The sequence below is a fragment of the Perna viridis genome, chromosome 10 (assembly GCF_037379345.1).
Source record: "Perna viridis isolate PV_CMFRI_1.1 ecotype Kerala chromosome 10, ASM3737934v1, whole genome shotgun sequence".
Lineage (NCBI taxonomy): Eukaryota > Metazoa > Mollusca > Bivalvia > Mytilida > Mytilidae > Perna > Perna viridis.
In genome coordinates this window covers 31,693,191-31,714,158 of record NC_142454.1, presented here as the reverse complement: position 1 = coordinate 31,714,158, position 20,968 = coordinate 31,693,191, and the positions used below count along the sequence as shown (strand labels likewise).

Genomic DNA, 20,968 nt, shown 5'->3' with positions numbered 1-20,968 from the left:
CCGTTAATCTGGCGAAAAAATCACGTTTGCTATTTTATTTACGAATTTTAAACAGTGGTTCTAATGTGAAAATAATACGCTGTTTTTAAGGCATTTAGCTGAATAATATGTCTTCAGTCTCAATATTTTGATAATAAATCGTTAATCGGAATACATTAAAACAGATCATAATCTACTACACATTTATTGTAATACAACATAGATTACTTTTATATAGGTTTTATTTTGATACATACGTGCTTTAATACTTACCTTGTTGAAAAACCCCTTGCGTTGAACTAATGTCCTTGCTATCAACAGTCCTGACGAGTTGTGCTTGAACTGTGACGTCACCAGTAGCCTTTAGTATGTTGACGCTGACACTTAGAGACAATCCTGGACGTATATCGGTAGGGGCGATGACGACATAGGAGCTAGAGAATGTCATATGTTATATTATTCATGTTAAAATATCTGTTGATAAATCCTATTTTAGCACATGAGGGTGCAAGAGTTGTCTGTTAAGAAGGAAATAAAGTACGATGGGATATTTTGCGGGTGTAAAAGAGTGGCGATTTTGCGTTTCTAATTTTGGAGGATGCTTAGTGGTGCAATTATTTCTTAAGCCATGAGAAAATATTGAAGCAAATATTAGCATCCCGCAAAAAGATCCCGCTAAACTCGGTGATACTGTTTATTCAAATGAGACATTATTATGCGGAGTAGTTATGGAAAATTAAAGGTAACTCTTTCTTTCGTTATATAATTTACATGTTAGTTTCATTTTTTGTAAGAATCAGACATTGATTTAAATATGGTTTAAAATATCCCACCACTTTGACGGTGCAATTTGAAGATTTGTACCATCATTACCAAAGACAAATAGACGGAAATTTTCATACTATCATTTTGGTGAAATTTGTATCACCTGATACAAAGTATAAAAATGGGCGTTTTAAATATACAGGACCTCAGTGGGAGAAAGTTTGATGTCATATTTTGGTAGGCGTATTTAGGAAGTATCCAATTTTGTCTAATTCGTAAATAGACGCGCGTATAATTATATTCTTAGTTCAAATATGAATTGTACTCACTCATCTGCTACTACGGCCGCTACGACCACGGCAAGAATAAACAGGTGCCGCATATCTGGCAAAGAAAAAAAAAAGAATTAGTGTAATATATTTTTTATACATGTAAGAGTCTCAAGTGCGATTGGAACGCGGACGTGCGACAGTCAATGCTGAAGTCCTTTTTGGTATGTAAAGCTAATGCGTGGTATCGCGTTGGTTAATTTTGAGCGTGCACGTGGAAGAATACTGTTCCAACGTCTGAAATATTCAGTGCCCCCAACTTCCTTTTTGAAATATGGAATAATGTCCATTATACAAACATTTACGAATTTTTATCTACTAGTCTTTTTTTATAAAGTTAGCGAAACTGTGAAAATTCCCTTCAGAATGCATGTAGAATGTTGTAGAAAAAAATCGCTAATTTTTCGGATTAACTATCTCGAAAGTAAGTTTAGTGACACATGTATGTATCTTTGTTCAAGATCATTTTTGAGAAAAATTGTGAAAATATATCTTCTAAAAGTATGAGGTATAATCTACGTTAATAAATAGGGGAAAGTAGTGTGATATTTAAATTTAGAACTGAATATAGAAAGGTCTTATCTACTTTAAAATATAGCGTAACCCGAAAAAAAATACCGTTATTATTTTTATTTATTCTTTTCTTGCCCTTTGCTTTTTGTTTTTTGTTTTTTGTTTTTTTTTCTACGATTTACATTTGCTGTGTTTTGTATTGCTAGGTACACAAAGATGTTTTCAGCCTTATCCCACTTTTCACGATTGTACGTAAATTTGTATTTTATGTTTTTTTATTATTATTATTTTATACTTAGGTTTTCATTCATTTTCTAAACTAGTAATGGTTTGTTTTCTATGCATTATATTTATTATTTGTTTCTTCACTTCTTAAATATTCAGCCTGTGTAAAACTTCGTAACACAATCATGCCTTATACCTGACATACTAGTTATAGTAAGTGTTTAACAATTCTTCTTTTTAAATAAACTAACATGTGCATGTTTAAATGTTAAATCATTAATGATATTAAGTTTCCTTAATGTAAACACACTAAATTGTTCCAACTTGGTAAAAGAAATGTATAAGTTTAATAGCAGTTTAATGATATGTATGTCATACACAAATATATCTGACTTCAAACATGGGCAAGTATGTAAAAACAGTTAATGAGGTAGACCTAGGGCTAGAGACACAACTCGTACAAATCTTACAAATCACTGGAACGTTTGTATTCAGCATTTTATATCGATCTCATATAAGATTCAAAGTAACGAGGTCTGATTTCATTCCGTTTAAAATGAAAGGCTTTTGGTGAAATTGAATATGATACAAACATATCACAGATTTCAAGAGTTATATTCCTTACCCTAGGTCTACCTTCTACAATCTATTGACTTCTTTAGATAATTAGCTTGATAATTGAGAAGAATATTTAAACATCTTATAAAAAAATACATTAGTTGATTAATTCCAGGGGTATATTAATCTATTTCTGATGGAAAGATTAAACCCCATCAGAATTGCTCAATTAAGCACTCCGCAAATTAACTCTTAAATACTATGCTAAACATATATAACAAACAAGAACATCTTAGAACATTAACACTTATGTAAGCCCACAGATTTTAATATTTAAACGCAATTTCGTCGTTTGTGGTTAAAATTGTCAATGTGATAATAGATTCTTACCTTGCTTGTTTTGCGACTAAGATTAACGTCTTATTCAAGCTGAACTGTATTTATACGGGACCTAGATTTCTCAATAACCGAAATTTATCTTGACGATTTCAGTATTTTGAAGCTCGTTATCCATTATAATGCCTATGTCAACTGCGATTGTCTTGTTTGTGAAAAAATTTGCAAAAGGTTATCATCACTAAATAGACAGACATGATTCAACGTAAATTTCAGGCATGAATGACTAAAGATAACATTACCTGTATATTATATATATATATATAATCTACCGCAATGGTCTTGATTTGATATTGGCATATCAAAATAAAAGACTTAAAGCAGGTCTTGTAGCGTTTTAATGATCTCAGATTAAAATTATTAATCTGATATCCTGAAGTTGTATGGTCTTGAAATATAATCTAAAAAAAATTAAATCAAGTTATGACTGAATGAGCATACTAAATTACTTTTCTGATTACTATTTTTTCGATTCCAGTCCGAGCTAAAGTGTTGAATGTGACAAAAATCGGGTATTTAAGATAACAGGAACTTATTTATCAGCGATCGGGAATTATTCTCTGCAATGATGGTTTTTTAAAAAGCACTTGTCTGAATAAAGTATTCCCAATTAATGCTTCTGAACGTATTTACCTATAACTACCTAAACTTTAAAAAGATTTATAATGTTTGCTGATGTCCTTCAATCATAACAACACTCCAACATTTTCTGATAAACTCAGTTCTTTTGTGTTCTATTTGGTTGTTTTTTATTATTTTTAAGTCCAAAATCAAAGTCGGTTCCTGTTAAATTATAGGTCGATTGACCTTTCCGTACTGAGTGAACCTGATCAACCTAATATACGCAAAGGAGAAACGTGCGTCCATTTAATAGAATACTGCAGATGATAAACCGAGCCAAGGACGAATTAAATGTAAAGCAACAAAGGAATGCCCATATGAAGTATTAAATCAATGGACTATCATACACTTTTTTTGCTCTTGAGCTGATAACTTAGACGTTATAGGTATGAACACAGAGTTTACATTTTCCTGATCTGGTCTGTGTGAATAAATAGTGTGCGACTGTAATTTTAGGAAAGGTAATTTTATCGTTATTGAAACCTGTACGTGCTGCCCTAATATTATTATACTGAATTTCTCAACCATTTGAATGGATGACCAATTGATGACGGCTAGCTCAAAAACCACTTACCGAAGACCGATCACTCCTGGATTTTTTTTCTCATCATCTCAATAAAACTTATTCATTTTACATAAGAAATATATATTAAAAATCTATTATGATACAAAAAAAAAAGGAAAATAACGGTAATGTTGATATACAGTTTTACACTATAACAATAGAAACACAGCCTACTCCAATAAAATTTTAAAATCCTCTAAAGGCAGGCGATTTATATTAATCGGACTTTTTATCGGAATGATGACTGACCATTTTTGTAGGAAAGTTGAATAAGGGTTTTTTTTTTTGTTTTTTTTTGCAAATTATAGTTTTCATGTTGACAAAAAGCTAAAAATATACCCTTTTTTCCTTATGTATAGAAAAAAAGTCAATTACCGTTTTCAACATAGATAAATGTAATAATGCATGTTATGTTTATTAAATATTTTGTAACGAATTTCCGCCCTGATCCCCCTACCCCCCCCCCCTATTACAGATATGGTTAATTCCCCAAAAGCTTCAGATGTTAAAACATTTTCAATTTTTTAACTCTAATTTTTCAAAATGTCCCCGGTGAATTTTCTTTAAAATTTACCAGAGGACTTACTTTGGTTAGCATGATATTATACATATCTAAAGGAAACTGTATCATGGGAAAATTTTGGGGTCATTAGGGCAACACCCATGTTATAGCAAAGAGAACTGCTTTAAAATATATTTATTTTATTTCTATGTCAGCGAATGAGTGAATCAATATTAATACCAGAAAAGCTATCTTTGACGATTTGATAACATTATTATAAATATATCTTTTACAAATGAGCCTATACAAGGGTTAAGTTAAATTATTTGGTGAGTATCGAGTATTCCGTGCTTTGTGTAGAATATTACATCTTTGCATAATTGACTATAATTAAAGACAAATTTACGGGTGGGCTTTTTGTAACTATAGCAAACAGGAGGGAGTTCAGCAGTATTCTTCATACGGTGTAGAAGTTTCTCAACTTGTTCGATATGCCCATGTTTTTAAAATTAATGAACGAAATTTCTGTATTACCGGTAAATTGTTGAGTCAATATTTTGTTAAATTGGGAAAGAGCTTTTCTAAATTCGTCCATAAATATAAATATTTGATGCTAAAGTTTGGCTGTACCTTTCTTTTGTAATATAATTAAAAATTGGATTTTTTTGTTAATGTAATAAATAAAGCCCGAAAAATTACACAGAATCCTTTAAGTCTAAAAAAATATTGAATAATCTTATCCGTAAGGGTAATCTTCATCGTAAGATTGTTATTATTATTTGTGTGTGTGTGTGTGTGTGTGTGTGTGTGCTAATAAATGAAATATTTATTAATTGTATTACATTCCGTCCTACTCACTGCCGTTTCTAGTAAGCCGGTGGTGCTTAATACTTCTTTCACAATAATCAATATTAACTAATCCCACGAAACAGTTTTATGTGAACGTCAATGTTTACTTATCTTGGCATTTTTACGAAGACCTTCTTTTTCTTAGACATTTTATGTTATATTTTTACTTAATCCTATTGGATGTGTTCTTATTTACATTTTGTGTTTGAGTAAACAACGTGTGTTTATTAATTGCTTTTGGATTTTGAACTAGCTTACCGAAAAAGCAAATACTTTGCCAGGTAGTTACAGCTTTTTGTCCTTATTCCTATTTTTTTAAAGTGTTTGTTTTGTGTATCTATCTCAAAAGTTTAATCCGAATTAAACAGATTATTTAGTTTGGTTTTTGTTGTATTTTCCCAACACTGTCCCTTGCTAGGGGGTTTAGCGCTCACGAACATGGGGCATTTTACAGCTTGAATTAAAGTATAGGTTCTGCCTATCATAGAAGACCAATTGGTGATTTGTAGAAGTTTAATTGATTGTAGTTTCGATAATCATACTACATCTTCAGTTATTTATATTAACTTTAATATCAAATAAAACTTGATCTCTGTTCGAAAGAGTACTTAAACTATGAATAAGTTATTCTCATTTCTTGTATTATACATGGGTTCAAAACAGCTGTATTGGGCCCAGTCAGCTCCAAGACCTTATGGCACTGACGATGACATAGTACAAGACCAATATGAACAAAAAACTTCTATGACAGCTTTATCAAGCAGTTGTGTAAAACAAAAAATTCGTTACCGTGAAATGTTTATATAAAGCTTATATCGGTTCAAATTCGTCGTTCATATCAAATTTTCTTACCATCAACTGCATTAGTTAGTATATCTTAATTAAAACAAAGAAAGGAAAAAAAATAAACGACATGTTTTGCTTAAGACTAATAAATGTCGTAGAAAATCGACATATAATTTACATTTGCTTTAGTGTATAAGGATACCGATTAAGTCGATCTGTAGTTAATGGTTACTGTTTAAATACCAAGTTAGATTAATGAACTTGATAGACCACATTGTATTTTGTATACAATTACTGGATATATTGTATTATTGACAGGTAGTAATTTTGATACAATCATGCTATTTAAATTCAAAATTTTAATACAAATAATTCAAGACAGCAGTGGTATGAAATAGAATCGCTGTTTTAAGACACTTCCGGTGACTATACACATCCACGACATGATTGACAAACATCACATATAGAAGAGTTCCCAAGACTTTGTGGTTGGTAAAATGTAGTCACTTGATTATCTGAAAAGTATGAAAATTATTGAATGGAAACGTGGGTTTACGGATAACCATGTACACGTAAATATGTGTTTTAACTTCAGACGAATCCGTTTACGACAAAAATATCAATTCTTTACATTAGTTTTACTTAAAGAGTAATCAAGGGAACCAAGGTTATAGTGGTAATCAAAAGAAAGCAATCCAGGGACAAAGACAAGACATAGAAAAAAGACATACAGAACAAAGAACATAAAGTAACTAAAATCATACATACAAAGTAACAAAAGCAAATGAGCAACACAATGCACCGGTAGAGTAAGCGTCCTCTGCTTTTCTAGAAACACACGCCGAGTTGCTCATAAAACGTCAAGTAGACAAACGAGGAAAGGAAAACTATTACCCGTTGAATAAATCAGTTTTCATGGTGCAGAGTTCACGCTGTCAACGATCCACGAGTTCGTGATGACGACCATAAAACTTCTGTAGTGATGACTTTAATCTGGTAGCAACATAACCCTGTTCCAGAAGCCTATTTGTGAGAGTTCTAGCACGATACAAAAAGTCTGCGTAGTTTCGGCAAGCTCTGGCATAACGTATGAGTTGTAATATGAACACTCCATACGCAGGTGCTGAAGGGATGTTGCCACAGATGAAAGGAAAGTTGACAATTCTGAATGAAAAGTCATCACGTATGTCGTAAAGTTTTCCTTTACCATCGATATCTATGTGTAGGTCAAGATATGAGGCTGACCTTACAGTGTCTGTAGCATCCTTTACCTCAAGTTTGATGGTAGATGCGATGTATCAAATCCCCGAAATTAGGATTGTTTAAAGATAATACGTCATCTATGTAGCGGAAACGGAGATTAAAGGATCTATTCTTTCTTTCGGATCAAATCAGCTATAAAGTCAGTCTCGTAAGAGTGAAGGAATAGGTCAGCAAGGAGCACAATTTGTTCCCACTGCAATGCCGACCGTTTGTTGAAAAACACGTCCACCACACTGGACAAATATGTTGTCGATTGAAAATTCCAGCATTTTGTAAACATCTTCCTCTGTATATTTGGAAGATGATTTGGAATTATTTCTTATAAAATATGAGGAATTTCTACTGAATAAATTAAAATCAATGCCCTTCCCGAAATGAACAAAACAAAAATTGATATTTGACGAGTCTGTCCAGGGATCGATCGGACAATTCAACAACTATAATGACAGGTCTGTCCTGGAGTCGATCGGAAAATTCAACAACTGAAATGCCAAGTTTGTCCAGAAATCGAGCGAACAATTTAACAATATCCTGAATGACAAGTCTGTCAAGGGATCGATCAGACAATTCAACAACTATAATGACAGGTCTGTCCCGGGATCGATCGGAACATTCAACAACTGAAATGCCAAGTTTGTCCAGAAATCGAGCTAACAATTTAACAATAACCTGAATGACAAGTCTGTCAAGGGTTCGATCAGACAATTCAACTACTATAATGACAGGTCTATCCCGGGATCGATCGGAACGTTCAACAACTGAAATGCCAAGTTTGTCCAGAAATCGAGCTAACAATTTAACAATAACCTGAATGACAAGTCTGTCAAGGGTTCGATCAGACAATTCAACCACTATAATGACAGGTCTGTCCAAGAATCGATTGAACAATTCAATGATATAAACTTCAGTGAAGCCTGTTTGAAAAGAACCTCTTTTTGACTGAAATATTTGTTCTGTTAACGCAGGTGTTCGGTTCACACAAGTTCATATGTAATAAAACTGATGGATGGATCTCAGATAATTTCTGGCATATACAGGTTGCTGTTGTACATTGTTCGATTTATTCAAGTTATAAAAAAACACTTGCAACATAGTTACTTACTTGGTTTGTAGTAGTCAAAAACTCTAATGACAGCTGGTTGTATCTTGGCAACTATTTCCGTCCTGGTTGATTCAATTATAACACACATTGGGGACGTAGTTATCTAACAACAAAATATATTTAAGACATACATTCCAAATAATTTTAAATTGATTTTGAAATACGACTGTGTTTCTTAATTAAAGATTAAGAGTAATTTACGATTAGGTGGAAATAGCAGCATTCACAATGAAGTTTCATAAAGATAATGTAGTTAACAAAATATAAAAACTAATTAAATGTTAAAAAATACAAAAATAAAAATGGTTCAAAGTCATAAATGGCCGTTCATTAAACAGGAAGTAGACCGCTGACCGCCCGACCGACATTCATCGTACTATAACCAGATATTTACATGTGAAATTCGGCTTAAAATTAAAGAAAAGGAAATAAAAACAAACAACACTTTCTCTTTTTTAAATGAAGTAAAGTGTAGGACAAGTCTTTTAACTTTCAAATACATGTGTGGTCGTAAATTTCATAACTATTTCAATGAAATACCTCATCAAAGTAAAGAATGACCTTCCTATTTCCTTTCTCAACTTTCCTCACACCATTCAGTTTTGCTAGTTTTTCAACATCTGCTTCAAATCCAGTAGGAATTCCTACTTCTTGCACTGCCATTCCACTTGAACCTGCTAGTAACCATCTGTAAAAGGTAAAAACAAAACTCGTCATCTGAATTCTCTCTTATACATGAGTCGACACATCTATCTAACCCGTCTTTTGGAATGTTTATACACAGACCATCATAATTTCTCTGTGAAAGGTAATGTTAGTAGAGCAATTTTACTTTAGATACCTTTAGTTAGTAGGTTTAACAGTACCATTACCGCATGTTCATTTCAACTTTACCACAGTTAGTTTCTAATCATAATATATATACAAAATGATAATTTGTGACCCTTGATTATACAAATTAACTATTATTTGTTCTTAGTTTTCGTAGGCATTTCCCCTGTTTTAAAGAAAAATTATTACCTGGAACCGGTTACTATTTACATTTCCCTTGTTTCAAAGAGAAACTATTACCTGGAACAGGTAACTATTTACATTTCCCCTGTTTTCAAAGAGAAACTATTACATGTACCAGATACAGGTTACTATTTACATTTCCCTTGTTTCAAAGAGAAACTATGACCTGGAACAGGTTACTATTTACATTTCCCCTGTTTCAAAGAGAAACTATTACCTTGAACAGGTTACTATTTACATTTCCCCTGTTTTCAAAGAGAAACTATTACATGTACCAGATACAGGTTACTATTTACATTTCCCACGTTTTCAAAGAAAAACTTTTACCAGGTACGAGTTATTATTCAATGTTTTACAGTACCTGAACCGATCCATGCAACAAAAATTCCAATCGGTCATCGATCACCGGTCAGTTTCCGGTCAGTCATCGATCCGTCAAACCGATCCATTTTACTGGTGACCGCATCACCTGACCGCAGAGCAGTCAATGTAATTTACGGGTTTTATTGTTTTCTTTGTCAATTGTACACATATTTACATAATGTGTTAGATTTAAACATCAATTTATACTTTTATTTTACAATTATTTTATTCAAAACAGATTTCACGTGTCATTTTACATAACAAAACTGCAATCAGATCGGTCACCGGTCATTGATCCGTCAACAATCAATCAGTCAACGGTCATCGACCCGTCAAATTGTTGCGCGGATCGGTTCAAGGACTATACCTCATACACCTTACCATTTGCATTTCTCCTGTTTTCAAAAGGACAATTTTACCTCGTACAGGTTATCATTCAAACGTTTACCTGGTACAGGTTATTATTTACACTTTAACCTAACACAGGTAAATATTCAAACGTTTACCTGGTATAGGATATTATTCACACTTTTACCTAATACAGGTCAATATTCAAATGTTTACCTGGTACAGGTTATTATTTTCATGAAGTTTATTGTATCTTCTAACATAATGACGCTAACGTCAAATGAAGGTTCCATTATTTCTTTTTCCACATTGAATGAAACTGATGTCTGAAGAAAAAAAAATCAAATTGTTTTAAACAGATCAATAATAAGAAAGCAACACTAATCTAAGTAATTGCTACTCCATCGATTATATCTTGAAAATAAAGCCAAAGACAATACCCAAGATGTGTTTCTCTATACACTACTTGTATGGGGAAAACTACCGTTCTACGGTATATGGAGGGATAGGGAATAATGATGAGTAATGAGGATTTTGAATGAGGAATATAAGGAAATAGGTTAAAAAAACATATAAAATTTAATTGAGATTAACAGTTTAAAAGTTAAAAAAGTATAAAATATACATTTAAAATCGATAATATCAATATGATAAGGAAAAAAACAATGGGGATTCTTAGGATGGTGGGTTTTTTTACACGGGGAATTGAGAACTCTGTTTATGAAAGTACGGAATGGGAGGATATGCGGTGTAAATGGGAAGTTTTTACATTCAAGAACTGTAACGCTTCAAGTTTAATATGATATTTACAAAGAAAACAGTTATAGTGACTTTCTTCGTTAAAAGAAATAGGAACTTTAAATATATCGGATGTCGCTAATTATGACAGTAAACACCGTTGGAAGTGTTTTAAGCACAAACACTATTCGAAACTCGCTTAAGGCTATGACACTAGAAAATTCTTACCTCAACTAGTGCTATTCCGTTACCAGTGGCATTGATTGTAACTTGAGTTGTATTTACCGGTAACTGAATAAAGGAAGAAATAAATGAAGTCAAGCAATTTTGATGGAGAAATATATACACTTTTCAGTCGTTCAGCCAATTAAGCAAAAAAAAAAAACTAAAATCGATTAAACTATAAACTGTTTCGATTTTTTCCCAAAGACATCTAAAAAGAAAAAAAAGAAAATCCTTACAATTTAAATTTCCAAGTCAATATAAAAAATAACATCGATAAAAACGATCATTTATATGCTTTCTGTAGTCACAGAACATCCGGGCTTGTAAAAACTGATTACTATACCCGATAAACACACATGTATATATATAATGAGAGTAGGCTGATATTACGGTTTGGCGATGCCCGTTTCTATTGTTTCCATCATAACCAAATATATTATCTTAATTGATTATTTATTTCAGCAAAGTCATGATATAAAAACTCATTTACGATAGCTTTTTTTCTGAAGAGAATTGTCTAAATCAAAATAGTATCTAAATGTACCTACAAGTATAATGACTCAAGCCATAACGAGATGGGTTTGTTAATAATTAAATAATATTAATAAAAAAAAACGGAAACTCCATAAAACAGCCAGGCAACACAAAGGGTGGCTAAGGAAAACGGTAGCAGGTTGATCCGTCCCCCAAGCTTATACGTCCCCTCTAATAGTTGTATTGTATGAATTGGTCTGTATAAAATTTAGTGTCATATACCGAAACATGTTATTTACAGACAATTTCGTTAAGGACTGTGGTAATTACACTTTCAAGGAAGGTATCTAAATTCTGAACTAACACATGAAAAAAATATATGGTTTCGTATAGTTATTCAGAGACAAAAAAAAGTGGTTTGTATGGTGTTTCATTTACAAATGTATACGTTCGCAAAAAACATTCAAACGATAAAGATCACACACGCAAATCATGCTGACGAGCACAAACAGCCTTGTTTCAAACCACACATGGATACGGCATTGCAATATTTGAAACCGCGAGAAATTTTCCATTCTCTTTTATTTAAAAAGGAGCGGAACAACAAACAATATTTTTCTAACAGAATTTTTTTAATGTAACAGATTAATAACAAAAGTCTTTCACTATGTGAGAAAAGAAGATTCCTCTCACTTTAACAAGTAACTTACCTCTGCTGACTGAAGAACAAGAGCATTTTTCTCACTAACGTGAAACTCTTTGCTAAATGTTCCAGTATTGATCCTCACATCAACACTGAGGTTTCCAAAAGAATTTAACGCATTAAATTCAGATAATGACTGTAAGGCTAAAACCGTGTCCTGTAAAACATGTTTAGATATCAATACATTAATAAACACAGCATCAAAATCAGCAACAAAGGAAAAAAAACATTACATTATCAAAGAGCGATGAAAACATTATTCAATGAAAACAGACTAAACTGAACATGTATATAAAACTGATTCGTGGTATATCAAGATTCAATATACATTTAAAGTTCTGAAGAAGGACTTTTGAAATTTTGGCTGGAATAAGATTTCTCTAGATTTTTCATTGGTTTTGTGCTCCTAGGTTTTATCTGTAAAAGAAACTAAAGAAATAACAAGGATTTCATATAAAATTTAAAAAAAAAACACATTTCAAGGTTTTTAAACTGTAAACAAAGAAAAAAAACTGGGGGGTCATCGGACGAAACAAAAATTCTATGGAATGAACAAAGACAGATTAGTCCAAAAAGCTGACAAAAAATGGCTGAACAGGTCCAGCAAACATCCATAGGAGAAGTTTTCGGGTTTTTATTCAGGGTTCGTTTTGGACAGGTTTCACTGTATATCTTCTGTCTTATTTTAAATGTTACCTGTGTTGATGCAAATCCACCATTTCCGTTACGTTGAGTTGTCAACCATTTCATTACCGACATACCATTAAGAAAATCATTCTTTTGAGAATATGTTAGCAGTACATATGACGCCGTTTCTATCTCAATAGGATCTGCTTGTACGTGCGATGGGGACCAATAATATCTCTGTTGAGTTGATGGTATATCCCAGTACCTCATTCCATCTAAATCGAATTTCGATTTTGATATTTTAGATTAACACATTTTCAAACAAAAATATTTTTCAAGTATCTACATCAAGAAATATTCAATGGCCTCTTTTTTTGTCTATCCTGCACGTGACCTTTTATGAACAACTCGGGGGAAATTTCTAAAAAAAAAAAAAAGCAGAGCTCTTGGTTTACCGGTGCACCTGTTCCATGCTTGATTCCCTTGATAAATCTTCCAATTCTACTCTCGAGAGAACCCCCTTCTGTCTCAATTTGATGTCTGGTTTTACAGTTTTCAACGCTGTACATAGATTGTGAATTTTGCGGAAATTTTTCTCTGTTGTTTTTAAATATAAATTTATTTTGATACAAGAACAGCAAGTGGTTACCTTTTATCGTCGCCTGACTGTTTAATTTTGCAAGTACAATGTCGGAATAGAAACTCTTTGCCAATGTCAAGGCATAACTGGCAATAGCTAATGTGTATGGATCTGACGCACTATATATTCTACTCTCAATATAGGTTCTAGCCATCGTCGCAGCAGACTCAATTTTCCTCAGGAGATTCTTCAAATGTAATATGTATATTTATGTAACATTTGATGCGATAACTAAGATTAACTGGTTAATTTAACAAATAACATAAAAGCGGGAACGGCTACATTGTATCGAATTCAAATACAATAATTAAATCTATGAAATAAATAGCATTAAAAATATTCAATAATAATACTGTACCATAACGAACAAGATGAAAAGTCGATTACAAACACCACATTGCTCGATGCAAGGAGAAAAGAGCATTAAGTGCGTTACTCAATTTACACTGGTAGTCCATGTTGCTCATTGGCTGATAGGAAGATACACGCGCACGAAGCTCATGATGTATGCATAGAAAACCCATAAAACACGTTTAAAGTTGTGTGAGTTAAAACGTGAGAGGAACCGTTGCAGAAAGATACCCATCAACACTATAATAATGAGAAACCAAAATTCAAATAATAAAAAATATAGAATATATAACAAAATTAGAGATAAAAGAGTTCGTACAAAGGTATATCTTTTAATTTAAACAAAAAGCTGCAAAAACACATTATGTTGAAGTAGTAGTATATGCATATGACAATGTGACGATTTATTTTTCAAATTCATCTACTTACACTTTGAAAGCCTTTGTTTTCTTCCAGTGCAATAAGAACGAAAGCTGTCAAACTTAGACGACTTGTAGAGCCACCCTTAAAAAAATGCCATTATACAAAATTATAATAATCGATATTTTTTCTAGCAAATGCTCATTTGTTTCTATTATGTTCTTCTTTTTAAAATTTTGGTTTCGTATTTATTTATTTATTTATTCATCTTTTAATTTGTGTTTTTGTTTTTTTATGGCAGGGGAGGGGGTAACTCTACTACAAAGAACAACAAAAAAAAAAGCAATCTCCTAACAAGACTATTTTTTGAGCAAATTTGAGTGGTGTTTACATAGAAAAACTATAATTCTTTCATTAATTTATATGGGGACAATGGATTACACAACTCTAATTTACTACCACCCCCAAAAACTTCTGAATGTGATTTACACAGTTCTTGAATGGGGAAAAATTAATATTTCAATGCAGAAGAAGTTAGAATTTAAAAAATACAAAATAAAATTTGATAATATTAATGTTAATATATGTTAATAAATAAAAAAAATGTGCAATTGGGATTCTATGGGGGATTTAGATTTTTCTATGGTGAATGGGGAATCGGGATGTGGCAATCGGAAATAAGAAATGGGGAGATCTTATATGTTATAAGTAAGAAATTTACACCATTCATGTGCTGGTAGCACTCTTTATAAACAAAACCCACTGAACCGACTTTATTTCCTGTTCAAAAACAATTAATGATTACAAAGCCAGTCAAAGTTTTCAATTTGGTCGTTGCACTTTTGAGACAAAAATTGTATGAATTATACAAAAAATTGGTACTTGGCAAAGGCTTTCATTCTTGGTTTTGTTTGATTTATTTGAATTTAGTGGGATACAAATGTATGATGACTCTCAAACATGCAGATCTGAATACAGAAATAATTATCTTTCTATAAAAAAATATTGTAATATGTAGACTGAAAAAGCATCGTTTATTTTGTGGGTTTTTCTACACCATGACTCACTTTCTATTAGCGGCATTTCTTAATAATGTAAATAAACAGAAAATTTAACCAATAGCTGTTTATTTTATTTAACTGTTTAAATTGTACAATTACATATTTTTTAAAAGATAATAAGTGACAAATTAGTTCAGCACTTGTTTTTTTAACAAGTGGTAAACAATTGAAACATCGATCCATGCGACCTTTGCTAACGGTACTTGTAGTTTGTATTCAGTCTCTGTTTTAAATTTTAAATATGGCTTCTATTCATTTTTCACCTCTCCGGTAACTAAATCACGTCACAACATGTATCATTATTTTTGATATTTTACAAAGCTTTGACCAAACACTGTGTTAATATGATAAAGGTAACATTATGAATACAAAAACTGGTTTTGTAAAACATTGTATAATTAAGCCCATTTTTGAGACTGTCGAATGTGGAACTGTTAGTACAATTATAATAGAACGAATCAAGTAAATCTATATCAATTTTTTCATTACCAAATTTACCTGCAATGTTGAGCTATGGACTCTGTTTGTTTCAGGGAAAGACCCGTCATTGTCCTGCCTTGCCAGAATCCAGTTTATAGTCTTTACAATGACTTTGTCATCAATATAAATATGTTTCTTTGCTTGGTGGAATGTTTTGATAACAAACGCAGACAACCTTAAAAGTATAAAAAAAAAATAAATAATGCTTATTTTTCTTCATAAATGAATTTGAACGTTCTATAAATTGCGTGTACAATTTTCAAGATAGTTTTGTAACATGTAACAGTCTACCTGTAAAGGTTTCCAATCAAAATTGCAATTAAGATTTTAAAAATGACGTCTAGATTACTAAAAGATCATGAATTTGTCGATTTTTTAAAGATAATATTTTCACCAGCAAAAAAAATTATGATGTATTCAAATGGTTACCGAAATCGTCTATATAATGCAAAAACTGACTTGTTAATTCCGTTGCAGTGTGGTCGCGAAAGATGCCTAGGGTCCCGTGTTCGATCGCCGGTCTGGTCACCTCACGACATTCATAAACGTTTAGTTACTGATTCGCCGCTAAGCCCGCGCAATATAGAAGATAGAGTGATCACTGTTTGGTTCAGAGTCACAATTATGCATCATACCATGGCCATTTGCATTCTTGCACGGCGTTACTTCTGTGTTAAAGCACATCCGGCTTATCAAAACATGAAAATGATGGGTGTGATTGGTAAATCATTACTGTTCTCACTGGCATGAAATACCTGACATGAGACGATCAGTCAACCAATTAACTATACTTTGCTGAAAATCAGCATAAAAAATCATCATGGTTTCTCTACTATTTTTTTTTTATTTGTACATATGTTGATTAACTTTGCTCAAAGTTTCTGCCGCAAATTTAGGTGCATTTTCCCCTCTATACATATTTTGTTTTAATTAAGCAAGTAAGTGTAATACTCTAAATTATCCGACTTAAGTTACAAAATTATCAACCTACCACATACTTCCTGAATGGTCTCTTTCCCCCCAAATACTGAAACTACCATCTTTATGTTGAAATGTTAGTTCTCTTTGGTATCCTTGTAAGTAAAACATAGAATTTTATCTCATACGATAATTTTTATATATCAAAAAACTATTGGTATATAAAAAGAATTCCAATATATATGCTTGCTTTGTCTAAAAAAATGCAAACGATCCATGACATAGATACGCTCTATGCATATTTTGGTGTAATACTCAAAACGTTTTGACTTAAATTAAAACGGCCGTTTCAATCAAACGTTCAAGATCAAATTCTCAAATTTCGAAAACAAAATTGACAATGGCGTATGTTTTCTTATGATTTATCGTACCTTAAATAAAGTTTGTAAATTTCGGATACTTGTCAACCCCACATTCTCTTGAGACGACCTATTCAACTAATAAGATAAGTACAGTAGACTTTATTTAATACTTGGGATATTAAGTTTAAGTAACCTCTTTCCATAAAGTTCAATGCTTTCTCTTCTATTGCTCTGGACAACTGTTTTGTAGAAGAAAGATAATTAGTAACAAAAACATCTGGAGCAAGTCGGATCATTGTTTGTTCACCGCAACCTGTTGGCATTCTGAGAAGTCTGTCAAGATTGTTAATTGTCGGAGCCATAACATCACCTGTTTGAAAAAAATATATGTGTAGTTTCAGCGTTAATTCGTAGTTGATATTTTTATTTATACATAAATAACACCATTCCTAGTGAACGCCTCGATATGACAAACAACAAAGACCAACTGTTACTCTAACAGACAATGTATTGTACTGTTAAATATTAGTGTTAGATTATTTTGCATTATAGTGTAACAATTATACCAAGTCGTAACAGTGAGTTATCTTAGAATATGTCACTATTATATCTACTAAGTACGGAATTATCTTACTGAAGGATGATTCCGCAATATGACCTCTAGTGCCAAAGATAACCAACATTAACGAGTGCGTTGAAAACCGTGTGTTAAGATTACGATTACTGCATCTTGCTAGACATAAGTTATAGTAAAGGGTGTATGCAGATATTATCAAAACGTTTCATTTAGATTTCAATTGAACCAAGAGTCGAAACCATATTTGATAAACAAATCTTACCATGAACATGCACTCTTACATATTCAGATCCAGTCACCAATGACTGGGGTAGTGCGATTTGGATAGTGTCACTAACCGATGATCCATTCTTAACAGTTAGTAATTTTGGGATATTGTATTCCTTTGAAACACCTTTGGGCTAAAGTAAAAATTTCTCTTTTAATTTGACACTGAGAAAGTCAAGTGTATAAAAGACGCGAAGTTATATCAGATTACAAAATATCTATAAACATATGTGGTCGTGACATATAATCTTAAGACATGATTTGGTGTTACCACTTTCAATATTACAAATTACCTTCGACCGTTCACATGTATTTTCCTCTTTCTATATAATGAAACTTCATATAGCATGAGTGTCAACGTCTTATAAGAAGCCTTTGGGGATTGTGTTTTCAATTTATGTGTTTACATTTTTGTGAGTTTGTGTTGTACGACTGTTTGTCGGCTGTTGTTTTGTTCGTTTTTTTCTTAAGGGAGGGGTGGCTCCCGGTAGTATTTATTTACGGATATTTTCCATACTTCGACTTACATTTATTATGATATGAAACATTTATGATTCATTTAAATATCTATTATATTTGTTAGTGACTACGGCATATACAGCTGTAGTATTTTAGTTAGATAAAACATCAACATCACAACAATAACATATATTTTAATTCAAGCAGTTAGTTTAAGTTTGGAATAGGAGCAGGATGCCAAATTGCTCAAAGGTCTTGGAGGTAATAGAAAATAATAATAAGGTAAGTGCGTACAACAACTGCGCTTCCGGTCCATAGTTCACCCACCCTTTACCTTAGATAACCTTTGGAATCTAGTTGGATTTATCCTTTCTGTCACAGATAGCACAAAACTGATTCGATATATGTTTTCAGGAACCTGCTTGTTACAAATATTACTGGCACTCACGTTAAAAACCTATATTTTCATCTGATTAGACCACTTCATAAAATCATTCGTTTATGTATTCTAATGGCTGTGCAGAAATTGTAATAAACTTTTGCCTTGGATCTTCTGGGGGTTATCTTTTCAGGAAAGAGATATATTTTTAAATTAAAACTTTTTAACTGTCCTTTACGATGTTATTTGAGGTCTTGATTAATAGGTACAATATTAAAAAAAAGTAATAAAACACTTAAGCAGCTGAACAAAAGTGTGGTCCTAAAATTATGACCATGTATGTATTGCAACTTTATTATAACTTTATAGACGATTGTGAAATTTAAAGCTGTATAATTTGCAAGGTGCAATCTACTTTAGTTGTATCTTAACCTGAACTAGGACTTGTCTTTTAACAGCATCTGCAGCCAGAGTTGTTTGAGCTTTTACTGTTAGAGATATTTGTCCTACAGCTGTTGGAACTATTGGAAAATACACAGACTTCACCTCACCTGACTTTACCTTTGAAATATGCAACACAGAGAATGATTTCTCGAACAAAACATAGGAAAAACTAAAACAAAAGACGGAAACGGAAACAGTAAGCAAACATCACTAACGATATCCAAATCGAGTATTTGATGTCACTTAAAGATTTATCATTATTGATTTAAGTTAATACAAGAACAAAATCATATGTAGATTGCAGCGACTATTGCAGCAGACATCGATCCTAGAATTTAATTTTATCTTTTATCACTTTTGTACTACCGTTGATTTTATACAACATAGAATGAACCTACATGAACAGTGTCAGTCTCGACCCTTGAAACATTTTGAGTAGTTCCATTTGCAGCTATCATTATACTTCTAAAGTCATCATTCTTCTCAAGGGTTACTAGAACCTTTGAAATACAAAATGAATCAATTGGATAAAGATATTGTAAAGTTTGGAATGTGTACAGGTGTTTTAAGTAGTAATATCTCATAACAGCATTATACCAAATACATAGTAAGATTCAAATCAAAATGAAGGTAGTCTTCAAGAAGTACCTATACATACCCATACCCACTGAAAGAGGAAGCCAAATCAAGCACCGAAAAGTTATACCACTTGCAATACAAGGAACAAATCGACGATGTATGACAAATCTGACTATAACAGTATGAGAAAGTAATGACCGCGATAACATTGAAATCTTGAACTTAAACCTTTTGAATAATAAATAAACGTGAAAATAATGATATATAAACATCAGTGGAAATAAAACGATTTTTTTCTCAAGCCTGACATTGTAATTTACCAACGTCTCCAGCAATAAATGTATATAAGACTTCTATGTTCATGATCTATATCGTGACGATATGTAATGATAACTATTATAATTTAAATGAACCATCAAAACAGAGGTCTGTAATTTTCTTTAAAAAAAACAATCAATTTCCGTATGTCGACTGGTGACTTTTACAAAAATTACTTTTAAATCGCAAATTGTAAAAAAAAGATCATCTCAATTGTCATATGATTTACTTATGTGTGTTCCCGCGCCGTCAATTTTTTATAAGAGGTAAAGATATGAAGCTGTCTCCATTTAGTCAATAGTGTCATTTGTATAATGTTCATTTGCATATATGCAGAGAAACTACAGATATGCAAAGATCTGACCTAGAGAGCTTGTAAGCTTCGTTCCCGGTTTATACATTATGATATCTACACAAAAATACTATAGAGGTGGTAACATACATCTATATCAGCAGATAAATAGTTGAATACATTGGCTTGCAGTACCAACTGTTCTCCTCTCAAGACGGAATATGGTAAATTTAAACTGACAAAAAATGGTTTAAATCCCGCGACCTGCAATATGGAAATCAAACAAATTCACAATTTATTCCATATTGATTTCTAGTTCATCTGGAAAAAAATCGAAATATGCAACATCACGTTATTGTGGTATCAAGGTGTGGCAAAAGAGAGAGTTCTTGACTGTATATACATGTGTATTAGAAATTAAAATAGAAACTATTTTGCTGACCGTTCCGTGTATTTTTCATGATTAAATTCCAAACAAAAATCTGTAAATCATAATAAGTTTAATGGAATTAGATAAAACCCTTCCCTCTATATCA

The 20,968-nt window shown here is 32.1% G+C and overlaps 2 protein-coding genes across 9 annotated transcripts in view; both read right to left on the bottom strand.

The window, feature by feature from the left end:
- LOC148605403 (CD109 antigen-like) overlaps positions 1-2,857 on the bottom strand; it is a 54,512-nt gene extending 51,655 nt beyond the window's left edge. For all 6 annotated transcript variants that reach the window (XM_088548741.1, XM_088548743.1, XM_088548742.1 and 3 more), the window contains exons 1-3: positions 2,760-2,857; positions 1,074-1,128; positions 253-413 (exon numbers count right to left, since the gene is read on the bottom strand). In XM_088548741.1, coding sequence (XP_088404867.1) covers positions 253-413; positions 1,074-1,126 — 214 coding nt within the window. In that variant the 5' untranslated portion in view covers positions 1,127-1,128; positions 2,760-2,857. The remainder of the gene's footprint in view (positions 1-252; positions 414-1,073; positions 1,129-2,759) is intronic.
- Positions 2,858-6,432: 3,575 nt separating this feature from the next.
- LOC148605402 (C3 and PZP-like alpha-2-macroglobulin domain-containing protein 8) lies at positions 6,433-20,690 on the bottom strand. Of its 3 annotated transcripts, XM_088549390.1 has the most exons (16): positions 20,583-20,690; positions 19,642-19,743; positions 19,232-19,360; positions 17,957-18,095; positions 17,311-17,487; positions 16,829-16,910; positions 15,856-16,012; positions 14,366-14,440; positions 13,595-13,772; positions 13,015-13,220; positions 12,326-12,475; positions 11,145-11,207; positions 10,395-10,504; positions 8,994-9,141; positions 8,454-8,556; positions 6,433-6,603 (listed from the first exon to the last, which is right to left on the bottom strand). In XM_088549390.1, exons 2-16 carry the CDS (start codon positions 19,699-19,701, stop codon positions 6,515-6,517), a joined length of 1,866 nt encoding a protein of 621 aa, XP_088405516.1. In that variant the 5' UTR covers positions 19,702-19,743; positions 20,583-20,690; the 3' UTR covers positions 6,433-6,514. The 3 variants fall into 3 exon arrangements, with proteins under 3 accessions (XP_088405516.1, XP_088405518.1, XP_088405519.1); XM_088549392.1 differs by lacking the exon at positions 19,232-19,360; XM_088549393.1 differs by lacking the exons at positions 17,957-18,095; positions 19,232-19,360; positions 20,583-20,690.
- Between the last annotated feature and the right edge of the window lie 278 nt (positions 20,691-20,968).

Excerpts from the sequence above, each read along its gene's own strand:
- LOC148605402 (XM_088549390.1), bottom strand. The coding sequence starts at position 19,701 with ATGATAGCTGCAAATGGAACTACTCAAAATGTTTCAAGGGTCGAGACT. Across the intron at positions 12,476-13,014 it reads GTGGATTTGCATCAACACAG|GACACGGTTTTAGCCTTACA; the intron begins GTAACATTTAAA and ends CATGTTTTACAG. Across the intron at positions 8,557-8,993 it reads TCATTCTTTACTTTGATGAG|ATAACTACGTCCCCAATGTG; the intron begins GTATTTCATTGA and ends TTTTGTTGTTAG.